This window comes from Carassius carassius, chromosome 37, assembly GCF_963082965.1.
Source record: "Carassius carassius chromosome 37, fCarCar2.1, whole genome shotgun sequence".
NCBI lineage: Eukaryota > Metazoa > Chordata > Actinopteri > Cypriniformes > Cyprinidae > Carassius > Carassius carassius.
This window is the reverse complement of record NC_081791.1, coordinates 27,592,407-27,613,351: the sequence shown is the minus strand read 5'-3', so window position 1 is coordinate 27,613,351 and position 20,945 is coordinate 27,592,407. Positions and strand designations below refer to the sequence as shown.

At 34.2% G+C, this 20,945-nt stretch overlaps 1 protein-coding gene across 9 annotated transcripts in view; it reads right to left on the bottom strand.

The window, feature by feature from the left end:
• The window catches only part of LOC132118565 (AP-1 complex subunit sigma-2-like), a 31,349-nt gene extending 10,404 nt beyond the window's left edge, over positions 1-20,945 (bottom strand). For 3 of the 9 annotated variants that reach the window (XR_009425909.1, XM_059528505.1, XM_059528507.1), the window contains exons 1-4: positions 20,795-20,945; positions 19,511-19,689; positions 12,857-12,965; positions 12,622-12,759 (exon numbers count right to left, since the gene is read on the bottom strand). Coding sequence is in view for 8 of the 9 variants with exons in the window: in XM_059528505.1 (XP_059384488.1) it covers positions 12,622-12,759; positions 12,857-12,965; positions 19,511-19,689 (426 nt within the window). In the remaining variant the exon portion in view is untranslated. Of the gene's footprint in view, positions 1-2,156; positions 2,249-2,725; positions 3,298-4,035; positions 4,067-12,614; positions 12,760-12,856; positions 12,966-19,510; positions 19,690-20,794 lie in introns of those variants that run through there. The other 6 variants (XM_059528500.1, XM_059528506.1, XM_059528504.1 and 3 more) reach the window with 5 other exon arrangements.

The window sequence follows — 20,945 nt, the reverse complement described above, 5'->3', positions numbered from 1 at the left end:
TTAATATTTTTGAAATCTTTTTATTAACTAATGAGAGCAATCCACTTGGGAAAGTAATTCCAGAAGATTAGTGAAAGAATAAAAGAAATACTGTATTAAAAAAAAAAAAAAAAAAACTTATAAAAAAACTATTAAATATTTTAACCAAAAAAAATCGAAGCTGATGTATAATTAAATTATACAATTATTATATTTGTTTATTTAGCTATAAATTTAAAACAATTAAATTATAAAAAAATATATCAAATTTTAATATTTTAATTTATATTAATGTTATAAATACATAAATAAATAAATATATTAATATTAATATAGTTATTTATATTTATTTGTATTATAAGATTTGTGTTTGCATTCTATATATATATATATATATATATATATATATATAAATATATATATATATATATATATATATATATATATATATATATATATATATATATATATATATATATATATATATATATAAAATTTGCTGTTGAAAGGTTACATGAGATGTACTCAACTGTAAATATAAATGTGAATATAATGCGTTCAATAAAATCTAATCAAAAATTGAACATCAGTAAAAGGGCAGACAGCGAGGAAGAGAGAGATAACATCATAAAACGCAAACCCCTCGCAACATAATGTCATTTATTCTGATGCAGCACCGAAGCCCCAAAATGAAAAGAAAGGCACTCATGTCTCTTCCCTTTAGCTCACACACACACAATAAATCACATCCCTCCCGTTCCTGCGCTGACAGAGCAACACACAGCTCACTGCAGGCATGAAATGCAGTTAAAACATCACTAGTCATCCAGTGCCGTTAGTTCCCATCAAGCATCATGTCAGAGGTCGACACACACACATCAAGAGCGTCTGATTGTGGAGACGGGGTGCGTGTCTTTAATGCATCACATCTGCATTACATGCATGTTTTCACAGAACGAGTTCAGTCATCTGCTCAATGTGTCATTGTGATGCAAACCAATAACTGAAGGCGTGACACTAATTTCTGTTACTGGCCCTTTAAGACTGATGCTGCACCCAGTCTGCACAGCACGCCAGATTAGGACTCACTTTCAGATCTTTTATTATGAAGCAAAATTTGCATAGTTTTAAATATATGGATTAGTACTGAATGGATTACTACTAGTGTAATAATCACTGCAGTACACTGTGTACTATTTTATATAATACAATATTCAGTGACAAAATACATTGCATGCTCACCATTTAAATCTTAATGTAATCAATAATAATATTAATAATAATAATAATTATTATTTGTGTTTTTTATTCTACACTGGATTTTTTTTTTCTTTTTTTTTATTTGCCAGTGTTTTGTTAACTATCCATTTGGAAAAGCAATTTTGGAACATTCCAGAAATAACAAAATAGTTTTTTAAAAATAAATAATTCAATAAAAGTACAACAAATGTTAAACATTGTATTATATGTTAATGGTATTATTTATATTAAAACAAATATATTTAAGTAATTTACTGAATATTTATAATTGAATGCAAATCAATAATTTCAATTTATAAATGTATTCAATATGTGAAATTATGGTTAATTTTTTTTTTAAGTAAAAACTGCAGTTTTTAAATACATGGATTAGTTCAGAATGGATAACTAACTAGTTATTGCAAACTGTGAATTATTTAATTAATAATGAATAATACATAGTTTTTCATAAATAATTATAAGAAATTAAAAAAAATGTTAATGCTTCAGTTTTTTTTTTTTAATTTAGCAAATAATTACAAAGAAACAAACACACTGCATTAAATAAAATTTTGATGTAGAAAGTCTAAAACATTATTTTCTTGCAAAATGTACTCTAGTAATATTGGTTTGATTTATACCTTCAAAAAAACAAATGCACATTTGCTTGCTTTGGAAAAACAATTGTGTATTAAGACATTGTTTTAATTCTAGGTGCCACTTCCAGCATACGGTCTTAATACAAACTCAAAAGTATATACTTCCACAATCTTATAGTCTGTGAACAGGGATGCAGCCTAAATCTTGTGACCAGGTCAAAGGTCAAGAGTTAAGCAGTTCAACCCCCCCCCCCCCCCCCCCACATCACCACGTCTCCTCCAATCAGAGCAAGCGAGAGCTTCGTCATGCCCAATCAGAATTCAGCTCAAGCAAATCACACCAATTACCAATAGGCTGACAGGGTGGGCGGGACTCCGCTCCCTTATAAGATCTCCTCATTGGCCAAACCGCCCCAGTCTTCAGTCTGGCTCTACGGACAGAAACACCAGCCAATCAAACACCCCCATTCCACTAAATGACCCCAAATCTGTTTCACAGGAGGCCAGGATTTCTTGGAATCGGATTAAGTTCAGCTGAATGAGAATGTGGTTACAGAGACTGAAAAAAAAGTCTAAAAAGTGCACTACATCGCAGACTCACATTTTAGTAAATCAAATTAGATGAATCTATATTTAATTTGATTTACTAAAATAAATAAAAATACGAAATAATGTAAAATGCAATAATTAATACATGTAAAGTAACAATGTTTTGTTCTGTGTGTGTGTGTGCGTGTGTTTTAATGGTTTTAGTTTTACTTTAGTTAGTTTTCCCCTTTTTGATGCAACAGTTCATAGAAATAAATTCACAAATAAAATTTGTACATTTTAGAGGGGAAAAATGCATTGCTTGAGTGTAAATTTGTTGGTGAATTCATTAAACACAGATTTTAAAAAAATTAGTTATATTACAATAAATAAGTGATTTGACTAGTTTAATGTGTAAAAATAGCTGATAATTTTAATTTACTTACTAAATGCATGTACAATACCGTCATATAAACTGCTGAAATGGAGCAGAAGCTCATTAAAACCCAAAGCAGATTCATTGAAACATCAAACAAACCTGACCTCAAATCAGCGGATAAAGGATAAACCCCAGTCGGGACTACGGCAGCCCCTGAGGCTCAAGCTGATAATGGTTTTAGATGTTATTTATGCACTTTTGTTTATGTCTTACATAAATTCCCATGATGCCAGAATGAAGATGCATAAGTAGTTCAATCATTTCGCAGTGCTCGGTGGGAAAACGGCACATTTAGGTCATGTCTTGCTGCTAAAGCGCGGACAGCACATCTTTGTTCTCTCATTCTCCTTTGTCTGCCTGTAATTTGGCCCTCGGGACAAAGTCTGTCAGGATCGCAGTCAGAGATGATAAACCGCAGCTCCGTTCTGCTTTCAAAGCTCCACAAACTTGGGTTTAACGATGGAGAATGAATGCTTCTATTTCCTCTATTCTGTAACTAATGCCTAAATCAACCTGGATTACAAAAACAGCCAATCACATCATTCATTCATCCAAAAACCCTTCTGCTGCATGGGAGAATTTATGATAATACACAGGAATTAAACGGCTTAATTTGCATTAGTAACTAAATGGGTAAATCTCACAAAATGTGTCAAGAACATTCAATCTTGAAATAAAAAAAGTGTTTTACAAAAAGAAATTGCAAAAACAAAATCTTATTTAAAAAATAAAATAGCAGCTTAAATTTTACTCAAACAAAATAGAAGTTTCCTTTTTTTTCTCCTTTTGAATTTGGGTTGAAATGTGGAAAATATTCATTTAAAAACGTTAACATATGATAAAAAAAAATTGGCTATTTTGGAAGAAAATTACAGAGGAAAAATATTTTTTTATTAACTATTTTGGGTCATTAAGATTTAAGAATGTTACCACTAATTTCCATATTTTCTTCATGTAAAATCTTATATCTTGGTTTGCTCTTTTGATTGAAATAATGTTCCAAATTTCGTGAGATTCAGTTTTATTCTATAGTTTTCTAAAGTATACTCTAGTTACTGCGAACTCTGAACTCTTTATATTTGAGAAAAATTCAACATGTCATCAACTTCCTGTGCAGATCAGATTCATATAGTTTCGGTTTGATCATCACTCCAGAAGTTCATGACATGTAGATTAAAATCAAGGGGATCAGATTAATGTCTAGAGCTACAGGGAGACTGACAGCTACAGTCAATAATCCAGAAATCATACCTGGAAGTAGACAGATCTGAAAATCTAGATTCTGTAAATCAAAACAATCCAATTGGACAAAAGGAGCAAGGATACAGAAAGCAAGAGAGAGAGGAAAGACATCAGATTCAGTGAAAATGACACCTGAATTAAAGCTGAAGTGCATCATTTCTCATTTCTATTTTTTTGCATGTTCTATGTAGTTGCTAAAGCAGCCTGGCTAGTTACTGGACTGTTATTATGAGGTTGCTTGGACAATCTGTTTGCTATCATGTTCTATGCTTGTTGCTTTTAGCTTATTGCTACAGTATGTTGTTGGTATAATGCTCTGAAAGGTTGCTAGGGTGTTGCTGGGTGGTTTCTTTGTGGTTACCAAGGCGATCTAAGTGAATTTTCAGTATGTGGTTTCTAAATGCAATTGACGGCTTGAGTGTTTTTTAGTATGCGGTTATATTATGTGGTTTTCAAGGGGTTTTGAGTGTTTTTTTTTATGAGTGTGTTACTAAGTGGTTGCTACAGTGTTCTGGATGGTTGTCAGGGTGTTGTTATGTTGTTCAAATGCCACTGTGAGACTGCTTTGAATGGTTGCCAGGGCATTGCTAGGCAACTGTTGAAGTTCTCAGAGCAGTAAATGTGGTGCTTCTGTGCAGTTGTCAAGGTGTTTGAGTAGTTTTGAGTGTGTTGCTACAGTAAGCATTTGCTATAATGTTCTGGATGGTTACTAAGGTGTTGCTATGTGATTACGGTTGGTTGTGTGCGTTGCTACAGTAAGCATTTGCTATAATGTTCTGGATGGTTACTAAGGTGTTGCTATGTGATTACGGTTGGTTGTGTGCGTTGCTACAGTAAGTGTTTGTTATAATGTTCTGGATGGTTACTAAGGTGTTGCTATGTGATTACGGTTGGTTGTGTGCGTTGCTACAGTAAGTGTTTGTTATAATGTTCTGGATGGTTACTAAGGTGTTGCTATGTGATTACGGTTGGTTGTGTGCGTTGCTACAGTAAGTGTTTGTTATAATGTTCTGTATGGTTACTAAGGTGTTGCTATGTGATTACGGTTGGTTGTGTGCATTGCTACAGTAAGTGTTTGTTATAATGTTCTGTATGGTTACTAAGGTGTTGCTATGTGATTACGGTTGGTTGTGTGCGGTTGCTACAGTAAATATTTGTTATAATGTTCTGGATGGTTACTAAGGTGTTGCTATGTGATTACGGTTGGTTGTGTGCGTTGCTAAAGTAAGTATTTGTTATAATGCTCCGGATGGTTACTAAGGTGTTGCTATGTGATTACGGTTGGTTGTGTGCGTTGCTACAGTAAGTATTCGCCATTATGTTCTGGATGGTTACTAAGGTGTTGCTATGTGATTACGGTTGGTTGTGTGCGTTGCTACAGTAAGTATTCGCCATGATGTTCTGGATGGTTACTAAGGTGTTGCTATGTGATTATGGTTGGTTGTGTGCGTTGCTAAAGTAAGTATTTGTTATAATTAGGGGTGTAACGATTCACTTGTTTTCTCGATGCATCGATTACAAACCCTGACGATTCATATGCATCGATCTTGAAACATGATTTTTGAATCGTGAATCACCGATCTTGAACAGTAATCGATTCAAAATGCTAAGAATAGAATGAATCGCGATTTCTATAGCGATTCAATGCTTTCAAAATGTATAGACATTAAATTACTACACGCACGAATTAATGGAGACCTTGAAGAGTGTTCGTGATTCGTGCCTCTTATCTGTCCTTCACGCGCTCCACTGTTTACCGCCTGAGACTGTCACAGGATTGCGCTCGCGCTCTGTTCGTCTCTGACGCAGCTGACGTGTGATCTATAGGACTCGTGGCCAGTAATGCTAACGTGAAGTAGTTATACTTTTCTGTAGTCAATGGCTCTCTGCATCTTACCGACGGAGTTACCGGAGCCGTCGACAGCTGTATTTATTGCATGGACGGAGCAGAAATGTAAGTGTCTAAATCATACGCACAGCATTAACAACGACCTTAAAATAAGAGCGCGAGATTTATCTGATAATCAGATGCATGAAAGTAGCGTTTGTTTCATTAGCAAACAGACATCCAGAGGTGGAAAGTAACGAATTACATTTACTCGCGTTACTGTAATTGAGTAGCTTTTTTGTGTACTAATACTTTTTAAAGTAATTTTTTAAATCTGTAATTTTACTTTTACTTAAGTATATTTTGTTTAAAGTATTGTACTTCGCTACATTTTAAAACACATTTATTACTGAGTAAAAAAAATAAATAAATAATCGCTCCCTGGAAACTACGGCAGTAAATAATGGGCAGGAGGGCAAACTGGCGCTAAAATCACAAGAAAGATGCAGACGGACAAAACAGGCGTTAGTGGTGCAGACACCGCTGAAAACGAAACCCCGTCATATTCTGAAGTTGAACTCGAAGGAAATGAAGTGAACCCCTGGCCATATGTATGCTCTATTATGCAGTGTAAGCAGTGCCGGCCCGAAGGGTTGTGGGGCCCTAGGCGAGATTAAAAAAAATTGAGCCCACTGGTGTAAAAACAGTGAGAACAGAGCACATAAAATACAATTTCAATATTTAAGTGTATACATTTTTATTACCTTTAACAAACTCAACATGTAATACATGTGTAAAAATATTTAGTCAGATTTAAATTTGGAAAGAGGAGGAGACCTTTTTTTTAGCATTAATTAGTGGGATGGATAATTAATTGATTACATGCTGAATGTGGCCTAATTTTCTCTCACATATCACACAAGTAAGTCTGTGATCATGGGCATCATCACATTTATTAAATCAAGTATTAACACTACACTAATAAATAATGTATTATGTTTAGCGAAACAAACCTTTACTTTGAGCCTGCTTTTCTCCATCTGCTTTTCTCTTCTTTCTTTTTTCGGCTCCGGAAAGATATTTTGGACGTTTGGATGCCATTTAATTTAAAATTGAAATAGCATCAATGTGCATTGCATAAATTAGAAATACGTCGATCAAAAATAGCAACCAGACTTATGACATTATATAACTCTAGACTTATTTAAGACACTTTCTCGAGTATATATCGAAAGGAATTTACAGAGATATGGAGATATGTGGCTAAGTGGAATATGTGGAATCTGAACTAGGAATACGTTACGACATTCTAGTTCACCCAATAGCCTATTGTGGGAGGTGTTATGCTAAATAGAGTGTGGTGCTGCGGTGTCTGTTTCTAATCTTTTTTCCGCTTTTATTTAGACAGTTTATTATTATTATTATTATTATCGTTTTCAGCTATTTGTCATGTATGAATTATTCAGAGATATTCTTTTAATAAAATATGTTTTGTATTTTGCTCACCGTCATTGTGAATTATATCGTGTTTAATGGGGTCTGTGCATAATTTAAAGCGTTATAATTGACACATGACCAATCGTACTACGTGGGCATTTGAAAATATACAACAATTAAAAATGCGTAACATCATTCGCTGAGCCCTGAAATCATGGAGGGGCCCCAGGCGACCGCCTGTATCGCCTGTTGGACGGGCCGGCACTGTAGTGGTGGGATTTATGGCTCTTTGAGGGGATCCGGATCTTCGCGATCCGTTCCTTACAAAGAGCCGTTCAAAAGAATTTTTAAATATTTAGTCAGTTTTAAGAAGCCAGCTTGGGGGCATCTCAGTTTATCCTGGAAATAGTCACTGGGAGGAATGATGAGGTGAGATTTGTAGTCAAATAATTAAAACTCAGATATCACACACCAATATCTGAGTTTGAATTATTCTGAAATATTGATTATTACCTCATTTGTCATGTGTGGACTATATTCCATAGGGTTGCACAAATCCCTCTGCTTAGACAGTGACATCACTATTTTGGATTTACCTTTAGTACAAAATGTGTGTGTGTGTGTGTGTGTGTGTGTGTGTGTGTGTGTGTGTAAAGCTACGTTGACTTATGTTATTCATACAAGGCCTACTCAAATAAACATCAAAAACAAAGCCGGCTGCAATGAATTTCTGTGCAAAACAGCTTTTATTGCAAACACTTTCACACAAGAACATTGTTATCACACAAGAACATTTTGATAGAAAACAAAAAATATTTAAAGTAGATAAAATTAGAATAAATAAAATGGAAATGTCTACATACTACATACTATTACTACTGTAAACTTTGCAAATAGGACATCAGCCCCTTCAAGTCAATGAACAATAACAAAGTGGGCTGCAATGAACATGCACAACTAATAACTAATATCATCACGCTATAAAGGGTTGGCCTGCGCTGGGTGCGCCCCTCCCCCTATAACTGTTCTGTCTCGCGGAGGAGCTCATTTGTGTGCATCTGTGTGAAACGCATAGGAAAAAAGAACGACAGAAAGAACGGCTCCCCTCCAGCCGCGACTCGGCTCCCATCGTTCATGTTTATGAGCCGTTCAAAAGAATCGGTTCGTTCGCGAACGTCACAACTCTACGGCACTGAGTGTAAGCTATACTTGCCTAGGAAGACCAAACTAGCAGCTTATATAACCTCGACAAGACATCAACCCTTCGCAAGAATGTAGAGGTAAACTAAATAATTGCATCGTTGCATTGGTGGTTAAAATGAAGCTTTGACATTTTAGCAAGAGGTTTTGCACAAATTAGCCAAAAAGACCGTGGTGAGGAGTGTGCTATATATATCGTCTGCAATAATATCATATTTTTTGTTTTAATGATGTGCGCGCGCATTTATAGTGCGTTCTTTCACTGTGTGATTCAGACTCCTAAAATGCATTTAGCATGATCACAAAATTGAAGATATAGGGGCAGAAAATTCCCATATTTATATAATTTCATATATTAAATCAAAATCACACAAAGAATGCCATCTTTTCCTCCAAATACATCATGAATATATACATACACACATATATATAACAGTTCAGTAAACAAGTTAATTAAGAGACTTGCGTTTTAGACACCATATTGCCTTTTTTAGCTCTATTTCTACAACAGAAAATAATTCCAAACACAGCCACCAAAGCACAGTTTTGCGTCTCTGAGCAACGTGACAGTGCTTCGTTCCTGAATGAATCAACCGTTTAAATGATTCGGTTCAATCGCAATGACTCACTTATTAACAGTGACTTGCTGACACATAATGGCCATTTTAATTTCACATTTAAAGTATCTTTTGATTTTTTTTAAATAATTAATTTCTTATCATTTCAAATGAGTATTCAACATTTTATGTCTTGTATATCAAAACATTATTCATGCATTTGTAACTGCAGGTTAAATGCATTCTTGTCCTGCACTAAACAGTGTAATACATCTAAATGCCACTTCCAATGAATCTTCTGCATTAAAAGATGAGTTTGTTGATACTGATTTGCCTGGTAACAGCCCAAATGTTTTATTATTCTAAATAACTGATTCCTTTAATTAAAAACCACTAGTTTGAGATTAATAGACCTATCCCAGGGGTGTCAAACTCAGTTCCTGGAGGGCCGTAGCCCTGCAGAGTTTAGTTCTAACCCTGCTCCAGCACACATATCATGTAGTTTTCAAAAAAACCTAAATGATTAGATTAGCTGGATCAGGTGTGTTTAATTAGGGTTAAATCTAAACTGTGCAGGACTGTGGCCCTCCAGGAACTGAGTTTGACACCCTTGATCTGTCCCATTTTGACTCCCTCCCACTGTTAAAATGTAACTAAGTAATTTTTACTCTGAGTAAATTTTAAATGAGCTACTTTTTACTTTTACTTGAGTTGATTTTTAGACTGGTACTTTTACTTGTACTTAAGTAAAATTTAATTAATGTAATGGTACTTTTACTTGAGTAGAATATTTTTGTACTCTTTCCACCTCTGCAGACATCAGACACGACATGGCACGTTTTCTCTCAGAATCATTCGCTGATGGAGAGGAAAAGTTAAATAGAGATGAAGACGTTTTTACACTGAAAGAGAAGCGATCTCGCTCTCATAGACGTGCCAGGCTATATCTGCAGCTAAACTGAATAAAAGCAGAATGAACTGATGAAACTTAAAAAAACCCACAAAAAAAATTTATGAATGATGCAGTGCTAATTGACATTTATTACAGTACAGAAACTATAAAGTATATTTTCTACCTTATTCTGTGTAGAAAATTTAAATAATTGCTAATTAAACGTAGCCTAGTATATAAAACAATCATAAAATTGCCATTAGGAAAAAAATATTGATTACAAATGATTGATTATTGTCCAGCAGTGTATTTGATTTATTACAGATAATTAAAAGTAATTAAAAAAGAACATAATTCCTTGTAAAAATAATAATAATAATAATAACTATTATTATTATTATTATTATTATTATTATTATTATTATTATTATTATATAGGCTACATACATAAAATGATTGTATTTGACATTTCTGTCACTTCTGAAATTATGGCTACGCCCCTGGTGTGACAAAATGTTAGCTTATACATAATACTCTTTAAGCTCTTTTTTAAAAACTTGGCTTACATACATTTTTACGTATGCCATGTTGCATCATAAACTAGCATTTAACAATGGACAAAAGGTTTTTTGGTTTTTTTTTTTCTAACCTATGGTTCTCTAACCATAAATGCTACTGTAATTTGCCCCCTGACTAAGCATTTAAAGAATTTAGTAGAAGCATTTAAATAATCCCGTGAATGCACTTAAAGAATGCAGAATCGAATCGTTATAATCGAATTAAATTGTGAATCGAATCGTTCTAAATTTGTAAAAATCGTTCTTGAATCGAAAACCTATGAAACGTAATCGAATCGAAGACTTGCCAAAGATTCACAGCCCTAGTTATAATGCTCCAGATGGTTACTAAGGTGTTGCTATGTGATTACAGTTGGTTGTGTGCGTTGCTAAAGTATGTATTTGTTATAATGCTCCAGATGGTTACTAAGGTGTTGCTATGTAATTATGGTTGGTTGTGTGCGTTGCTAAAGTATGTATTTGTTATAATGCTCCAGATGGTTACTAAGGTGTTGCTATGTGATTACAGTTGGTTGTGTGCGTTGCTAAAGTATGTATTTGTTATAATGCTCCGGATGGTTACTAAGGTGTTGCTATGTAATTATGGTTGGTTGTGTGCGTTGCTAAAGTATGTATTTGTTATAATGCTCCAGATGGTTACTAAGGTGTTGCTATGTGATTACAGTTGGTTGTGTGCGTTGCTAAAGTATGTATTTGTTATAATGCTCCGGATGGTTACTAAGGTGTTGCTATGTGATTACAGTTGGTTGTGTGCGTTGCTAAAGTATGTATTTGTTATAATGCTCCGGATGGTTACTAAGGTGTTGCTATGTGATTACAGTTGGTTGTGTGCGTTGCTAAAGTATGTATTTGTTATAATGCTCCAGATGGTTACTAAGGTGTTGCTATGTGATTACAGTTGGTTGTGTGCGTTGCTAAAGTATGTATTTGTTATAATGCTCCAGATGGTTACTAAGGTGTTGCTATGTGATTACAGTTGGTTGTGTGCGTTGCTAAAGTATGTATTTGTTATAATGCTCCAGATGGTTACTAAGGTGTTGCTATGTGATTACAGTTGGTTGTGTGCGTTGCTAAAGTATGTATTTGTTATAATGCTCCGGCTGGTTACTAAGGTGTTGCTATGTGATTAAGGTTGGTTGTGTGTTGCTACAGTAAGTATTTGTTATAATGTTTTGGATGGTTACCAAGGTGTTGCTATGTGACTGGAAAAGTGTTTTGCTACAGTATTCAGTTGCTCATGATGCTCTGAATGGTTGCTAGGGTGTTGCTATGTGGTTTTCAGGCACCTGTTATAGTGCTCTTAGTTGTTGCTGTGTCAATGCAATGTGGTTGTCAAGGTGTTCTGAATGGTTCCCAGACTGGTTGCTATGTGGCTGCTGCTAGGCTTTTTTGTGTTGCTACAGTGTTCTGGATGGTTGCCAGGATGTAGCTCTGCAGTTCTAAGGTGACTGACATTAGAGTGCTCTGACTGGCTCCTATGGTGTTGCTATGCGGCTGCTAGGGATCTGGGGATGGCAAAAGTGTTACTAGGCAGTCGTCTGGACTTCAGATTAGACTTACAGCAACTCTGCACATTAAAATGGAATGAGAGAAAATGCTGTAAACTCAAGACACACTTCAGCTTCAATCTGAAATCCCAGCATCAGGACAGACATCCTGCAGATCTGTGAGTCTGTGAGACTTCACAAAGACCAAAATGAAAAGATTGTGTTTGAAAGCTCAGTTCCTCTTCACTGTAACGAACAAAGGAACGTTTTGTTTTGCAAGCGCCAGGCTGGCTGGGTAATACAAGAGCAGCATGTGTGTGTGTGTGTGTGTGTGTGTGTGGGGATAACCACTGAGTCATTGTGAACCTGCAGCTCCTGAGGGATTTCTACTATTCAATTCAAAGTGCGAGGCTAAAAGCACGATGATGTACACTAACAGCCCTGTTGCTTTGCTGTGCTGGTAATAAACCTCAGAATTCAAGAGGGCAGGAGACTCATTAAACCTGATGTGTTATTATTCTAAAGAAGCTAGATATAAACAAGCCAGCTGACTAATTAACATCAACTATCTTGCTCAGCAAAGTGTTTCAGTCTCTGAAATGCTTTAAGGCCTCACCTCCTGCAGCAGATCCGCCTGCTCGATGGCTTTCAGGACGTTCTTCTTCGACGTCTCCTGAGCCTCGCCTCCCAGCAGGAACTCGTCCAGGATGAAATATGCCTTCTCGAAATTAAAGATGATATCCAGCTCGCAGACCTGAGTTTGAGAAGATCAATCACTGTTATCTGCGACCGCTTTCGTTTTTGGAGGCAACTCGTAACGCCAGTTTATCACTTTATGTCACGTGACTCACGCTGCCAAAGTATTTGTCGAGCAGCTCGACGTAGCGGTGGATGATCTCCAGTGTGATCAGTTCGTTATCTTGATCCTCTATGGCACAGCAGAAATACAGACTGGCGTATCTACAACACAAACACAACGTTTGTTTTAGTGCACTGCGTCTAATACAAACTGATTTGAGTCAGTTACTTGTTACGGTCTGTGCTTCTTACAATATACCTTCGTATAACGGTTAACAAGGTGTTGCTATGTGGTTGACATTATTGTCAAGACATTTAGATCAGACACTAGACTAAAACTGGCAAACTGTATACATTTACAAATTAAAATGTATGCTTTAACTGCATATACATGCAACAGAAACTCAAGATACAGATGTTTGGGAGAATAGGTTTGTTTGTTGTATAAAGGTATAACAAAAAATGCATTGTAGCCTACAGGTTATTTATGAGAGAGACCATTTCTATGTCAGACAGACCAGGAAAACTAAATGAAAAGGCTGTGGAGAATGTAAAAAAACAACAAACAAAACAGACAGCTTTATTGATTATAACAGGAGTGATATAATTTTTGACGGAGTGCAACATGTTTCTCTGCGCCTCCTGAGGAAACTGCTCTCAGATCGACTTCTAAAGAAGCAAGTTCAAGCAAGCTTTTGATTAAACCAAGCAAATACTTCAGGACTACAATGGAGATTTTCAGGAGAAAAATAGTGTTAAAAACCTGATTTGATATTTGTGAATTAGTCTACACTTTTCAACCTCTCCATCTAACAGCATTATTATTCTTTCCACCAAACATCAAACCACACACACACACACACAATGGAGGATTCTGGGATATCGTGGTAACATCTATACAGGCAGGACAAATGGACAACATTTCTCAAAAAGTCTTAATTTGTGGATTATCGTCCAATGAGTCTTCTAGTTCTGTCTGATCAGCCGTGTGTGTGGTTTAATCATAATAATGTATACTGTTTTTCCAGCCTGACACTTCATTAATCTTCATTCTCTCAGATGGCTCTCTGGCCGGCGGGAGCTGCTGAGCGAGCGTTTTTCTCTGCGATAATGTGCTGCTGTGATCAGCAGACGGGATGGTCGTTCATTTAGTCTTCTGGACAGTCATCTTTCACTGCGTTTGTGTGTGAGACACAGACAGAATGAGAATGAATTCAGCAAAGACAACTTCTGTCTGGAAATCCGTGATATGAATACGCATGTCTGCAAATATGCATATTTTATGTCAAGTTTATTTGCTACTAATTATCAGGTGTGTTGCCTAGATGAAAATAGTGGTGAAAAATGGGCAAAATAAAGTATGCACATGGAGTGAATGTAATAAATTCAAATGAAGTGAACAAGTAATAAAATAAAAATGCAATTGGAGTGAACGTTGTAAAATAAAATAAAAAATATGCCAATGGAATGAACAAGAAAACAGAAATATGCAAATAAGGAGTACCAACATTTTTTTAAATAACAAAAAATATAGTAAAATAAAAATATGCAAATACATTTTTTAATACAATTTAAAAAATGCAAATGACATGAACAAGTACTAAAATAAAGTATGCAAATGGTTTAAACGTAATAAAAATATTAAAATTGAGTGAACAAATATTAAAATACAACAAAAATAAAATTTGATGAATGTAACAACGTAATGAATGTGAAAAAAAATCTGCAAAATCGGGTGACTAAAATTAAATAAAATACTGTACAAATATGCAAATAAAGTTAACGCTTAATAAAAAAATATTCAAATGGAGCACACGTAATGCAATAAAATAAAAATGTAAATGCAAATAGAATGAATGTAATAAAATATAATTATGCAAATGGAGCAAACAAGAAATAAAATTTAAATAATTTGCAAATGGAGTTAACAATTAATAGTTAAGCAAACGACTAATGTTATTCTTACAAAAATTTGAAAACACGAACATCACGCATTTAAACCTAGTGTACATCTAGTATAACTGTTTCCACACAAACTAATACACAAACCTGTACACACTGAGTGTTAATTTCATCAGACGAGACGAAATATGTTCGTCAACGACCTTTTTTTTCATGACTAAAACGAGACGATGACAAGACTGCAACACTGTCCAAAAGACTAAATTAACATGCATTATTGTTGACGAAAAAAGACGAGAAGAAAATGTTTTGCATAAAATAAAAACTAAGATAAAATCTCTCTTAATTTTCGTCTACAATCGTCTATGCTTTTTCATCAGCTTTTACACCTTTAAAATATTCAGAACGAGTTCGGATCCCGCTTATTACATTGCTACCTACCAAATAAATCAATAATTTGACACAAAATTATGATTTAAAAATGAGTTTATTGATTTAAACGATTGTAGTGCTTCCGCTAAAGAAAATAGTGCGCTCCGTCTCTACGGTTAGAATCCTGTGTGTTCATGGCAACGCTCTGTTTTTCATGGCAACGGTGTGTTATAGTTAGCAGCGGTCTGTTATCAAGAAATAAAATAGTGTGTGCGTAGAAAAATTCGTCCGCACACGCAGCTCAAAAAAAATAAATAAATCCTGAGCGCAAGTCCACCGTCTAGGCAAGCTTTTTGTGTTAAATCATATTTCCTGTCGCTGCGCAGGCTCTTTGTCTTATGTCCCGATGACCGGTCCGTTGCATTACGATTAGCAGCATCAATAAAGTAAAACATGTGATGTGCAGTCAAGCTCGAGTCCTAAATCAGAAATTGTAAACCAGACACGTTTAACATTTGCATTCAGCAAAAATCATTCAACAAGTGTATTTTGTCAGGTAATTATGACATTTAACCAATGTTTGAGATATGTGAAACACTTTTTACTGAAATGTCTATCAGTAATAATGTGTTATTTTAAAAAAAGACAAAAAATTTTTGACTAAAACTACACTAAAATATATTGAGTTCTTTTTTGACTAAAATGACAAGACTTTTAGTCGACTAAAACTCGACTAACAAAAAAAGATATGTGAATGACTAAATATGACTAAAACTAACAAGGACATTTGGCACAAGACTAAGACTAAGACTAAATTAAAAATAGGTGACGAAATTAACACTAGTACACACTGAGTGTAAGAAATTACATAAAGCAGCCAGGATGGAACATGTTCTCTTGTAATGCTGTACAACATGCACTGACAGGCGTTTCATCCTAACACACAGCTGCTTAGCAATGCTAATGCTCTGTTTGGACGGAGCTGACAGAAACAGACTGTAAGGCTGTTAAGAGCGTGTGGTTGGGGTCAGAGGTCAGAGGAGGCGAGCTGCGAGGGAATCAATCTGGAACAGAACCAAAGTCTGAAGAACCAGAGGAACTGCTATAGACACAAGGTCACGTTCATTATTACAGCCCACAGTCTGTTCATCCGTCTAGACTTTCTTTCTGTTGCAGTTTGAGTTTAGTGTGTTTTACTGGCTTTACAAAGAGCTCTGTACTGCTGAAGTGTCTGCAGCCTCAATCAGATAGTTTAAAATGGGTCATTTACAAGAAAATAAAAATATGCAACTAGAGTGTACAAGTAGTAAAATTAAATTAAATTACACAATATTTAGATTGAGTGAATAACCACAAAAAAAAATATTGCAAATCCAGTTGAACAAATAATAAAAGAGAAAAATAATAAATACAAATGGGGAACTGAATACAACGAGACAATAAAATGTGCAAATGGAATACATAAGTAATAAAATAAAATATAAATCTGCAAATTAAATGAATGCAATACAAAATATATATATATATATAGAAAAATATGAACGAGAACAAGTAACAATAAACATACTACAAATATGCAAATGAAGCGAATGTTATAAAATAAAACATAACATGCAAATGGAGTGCATAAGTAAAATATTTAACCACTTACAAATAACTGAAAATAAGAAAATATGCAAACTAAATGAATAATTCAAATGAAAATATAAATAGAGTAAACATAATAAAATAAAAATACAAATTTGCAAATCGAATGAACAAAGCAACAAAAATGAAATAACGGGAAAAAATTACATCAAATTAAATAATGAAAAACGAAAGTGTGCAGAATTTAAAAAAAAAACATGCAAAATGTAATAAAAAAAATACAGAAAAATATGAAAGTGAACAAGTAACAAAAAACCTAACACAAAAATATGCAAATTGAGTTTATAATAAAATAAAACAAACATGCAAATGGAGTGCATAAGTAAAGAATAAAAAAATGCATATAAATGAAAATAAGATAAAATATGCAAACTGAATAAATAGTTAAAATGAAAATGTAAATAGAGTAAATGTAATAATTTTAAATACAATATGCAAATTGAATGAACAAAGCAACAAAAATAATAAAAAATGAAAATGTTATAAATGCATAAGAAAAATAGGCAAATGTTATAAAATTAGAGTAAACAATTAAAAAAATATTAATACTAATATAACAAAATATAAAAATAAAATAAAAAGTGCTAAACCGTTTGTTTACGGGTTTTTTTTTTTTTAATTCAGAATGATTGATTAACAAATGCTGAATCATTCCAAAAACCTGTTTATCTGTATATTCAGGGGCAATCATTACTGTAAAACTGATTCATAAAGCAAGCTTTTTCTTTTCAGCTCTAAAAAAAGCTAAACGCTTTCTATTAAGGAACAGCCTTTGGGTTTGTGTTGATCTGTAGTCTTAATAATTAAATAGTTCAAATGGTGCACATGCTGATGCACAATGTACTGTGAGTGCTGGTGTGTGATTGTGTATCTCCCTCTGAGGCTGTAGTGTTCAGAAGAATCACGACTCGACTCCTCATGAAACAAAGAAGAGAACAAAGTGAACGAGGACTGACGCCCTTCAGCACACTCCAACAGAGACACAACACACTTTACATTCACTCATCATACTCAATACAAATCATAACAGCACAATAACAATCAGCTCATGCTGCTCCTTTCAGACGCACCAGAAAACACAATAACAACATTATACACTGCTAAATCAATTATGCCAATGTTTAGATTGTGCTGAACTCTATTACAATAAATAGCACTGGACCATGAAAATATAGTGCCTTTTAAATATAAAAACATTTTAAAATCTTAATTTTATCTTGATCATTCATGTTAGTTCATAGTGCATTAGCAAATAATAAAAATAAAAAATACTTCAAAATTTAAAAATGTGACCCTGGACCACAAAACCAGTCTCTGGGGGATATTTGTAGCAATAGCCAAAAATACATTGTATGGGTCAAAATTATAGATTTTTCTTTTAAGCCAAAAATCATCAGAATGTTAAGTAAAGATCATGTTTATATTAACATTCTAAATTTTCTACTGTAAATATATAAAAACAATTTTTGATTAGTAATATGCATTGCTAAGAACTTAATTTGGACAAATTTAAAGATGATTTTCTCAATATTTAGATTTTTGTGCACCCTTAGATTCCAGATTTTCATATAGTTGCATCTCACCCAAATATTGTTCTATACTCTGTTACACATCCATTTTCTTTCTCAACTGTTTACCTTCATCGAAGCCATAAGCAACTGTGTTTACAAGGATACTTGCAGAGACATGCATTTTGACAATTTTGCGCGTATGTGTCATTTCAAGCACAAATAGATGCGGAAGTGAATGTAATTTGAGAGTTAGAGCAGTTTACTTCAGGTTACTTGAACTCTTTCCCTGCCACTGATGAGTAATCTTGTTATTTAGAAGACAAAGCCTCGCCGCCAATGATGAGTTTTTACGTCTTTTCACTGTTATACACTTGGGGGCGCTATTACACATCTTCTGAATGAGTACAAAACCTCCCGAACAAAAACACACGTGAACAGGCCGTGAAAAACTTGTGTAAACCGATGCATACGTATGATAAATAATGCGATCATCAGCAATAGACAGCATATAAACGAAAACTGCATAAAGTTATGGAGTAAAATGATGTGCACGGTTTGGAGGTGTTGATGGAAGCGATTTACTTGATTTATGCTTTGATAATCGTACTGAATATTATCCAGATGTAGTTTTTGATTAAAAAAATCAACAAAAAGTGATTTTTCTCACCTTTTTGCTCAAAAAAAAATTATACATTTTTATGAAACCTACCTATAAGTGTTGATTAAAAAAAATGCTCTAAGCTAGAATAAAACTGATTTTTTTCATTAAAAGTAGAGGCTCTGATCTTTATTTTGGTGCATTGGATATTCAAATATTCATACAGCAAAATATACTGTAGGCCATGAAATTATATGTTGATATAATATCAAGCGGCACATTAACTGATCACTTATTATAGCGCGAAATAAACATGAATGAACATGAGAAGGTATCTTGTTTTAAATGCGGACAGATGTCAATACACACCATTTTTAAAGTTCAAGTCCACCGACAAAAATGGCAAATTCTGCATTATGATTGAAACAATGCTTACATATGAATAAAAGCCTACATTAAAATCCATCATATAAATACATCTCTTCTTTTTAGAAATTAGCAGACTGATTGCCACCAAACTTCTTTTTAAGGTATCATATCCAAGTTAGAATTTCAAGTGTGGGATGGGTCGATGATGGGTCACTCAAAAACAGGTTAACATTGTGTGTTTTCATCAGTTCGACGTAAAACAAAGCAAAACCTCAAAGCGACCGATGAGCTCCAGCCGCTCTACTCACCTTTTATACACGATTTTCAGGTCCCTCCACTCCAGGAAGCTGCACATCTTGGGTTTGCGGGCCAGAACGGTCTGCACCAGCTCCCGCGTGATCTTCTTCTTCTCCTTATCGCACAGAGGAACGTACCATTTCTGCAAACGGAGCTTGCCTTGTCTGCTGAACAACAGCATGAACTGCATCTGAGGACGACAGCAAGAGAGATGAGCCAAGAACAGGAGTGGAGATCGGATGCATCACTCCATACATAACGTCCAATGGTTAAATAAAAGCCCAGTAAATGTGAAATATACAATCAAAGACACTCAGGATCAGTGGCACAGAGTCATTCAAATTATCATTGCATCAAATCATGATGATAAACTCAGAAAACATGTAAAAAGGCACATTTAATTATTGTTTTTCACATGTTTTTACTATTTTCACAATTTAATATTTATATAATGGCATAAAACCACAAAAAAATTATTTACTTGAAATGAATGTTAACAGAAATAAATTCACACACACACACACACACACAAACACATCAATGCATCTGACATATCTATTTTGACAAAAAAAAAAAAAGTAAAAAGGCACTCAGCTACATATATATATTTTTACATTTTACTATTTTATCTAACAATACAAAATTTATAAAGCAGCATATGTAAAACTAAAACCATACAAAATATTACTTGGGGGGGGGGGTTAAATAACTGAAATACAATATTGTTGAAATAAAAAAAGTTATATATATATACTCAACAAACCAAGAAAACTCGATGCATCTGACACATTCAACATATCTCTTATGCATTAAAAATATATAAAAGGCACATATACATACAAATTTATATAATTTTCAAATTTTTATTTTAATGTTTCTATAATAGCATAACATCTATGTGTGTATATATATATATATATATAAAATCATATTTATGTTATTTTTAATAATTAATTTAATAATAATAAACTGTTAAAATGCATGTCATGCGGATAATGTGATGATATTGATTATTAAATTGTTGAACTTGAACGCATGTTTTCCAGAGCCAGTTCATATGCACAGGGTTGGGCTTCGCTGATAGAAAGATAAGCATCAGAAATTAATTCAAAGATCAAATGCACAAAACTTAAAAGCAGATTTTGCGTTTTACACATTTGATTGTAAAGGGCTAATTAACGCAGTTGCTTAAACTAATACGCGCATGTGATCTCCAATGCACGCTGCTGTTTACACGTCCAGTCACGCGAGGCGTTTACAAGCTTGTTCGGAAAAGAAATGATAACGTACAGTACCTTTATGAAGAGGTTAGTTTGTAAATGAGCGATGAATTCACATGAGTTCTGGATTCACAGTGATTCGCGTCTGTCTTAGTCCGAGTCTTGTGTACAATAAATGCTAAACAGCGTCAGCTGGCGACTCGTCGCTCATTGGACGGAGGGTTTC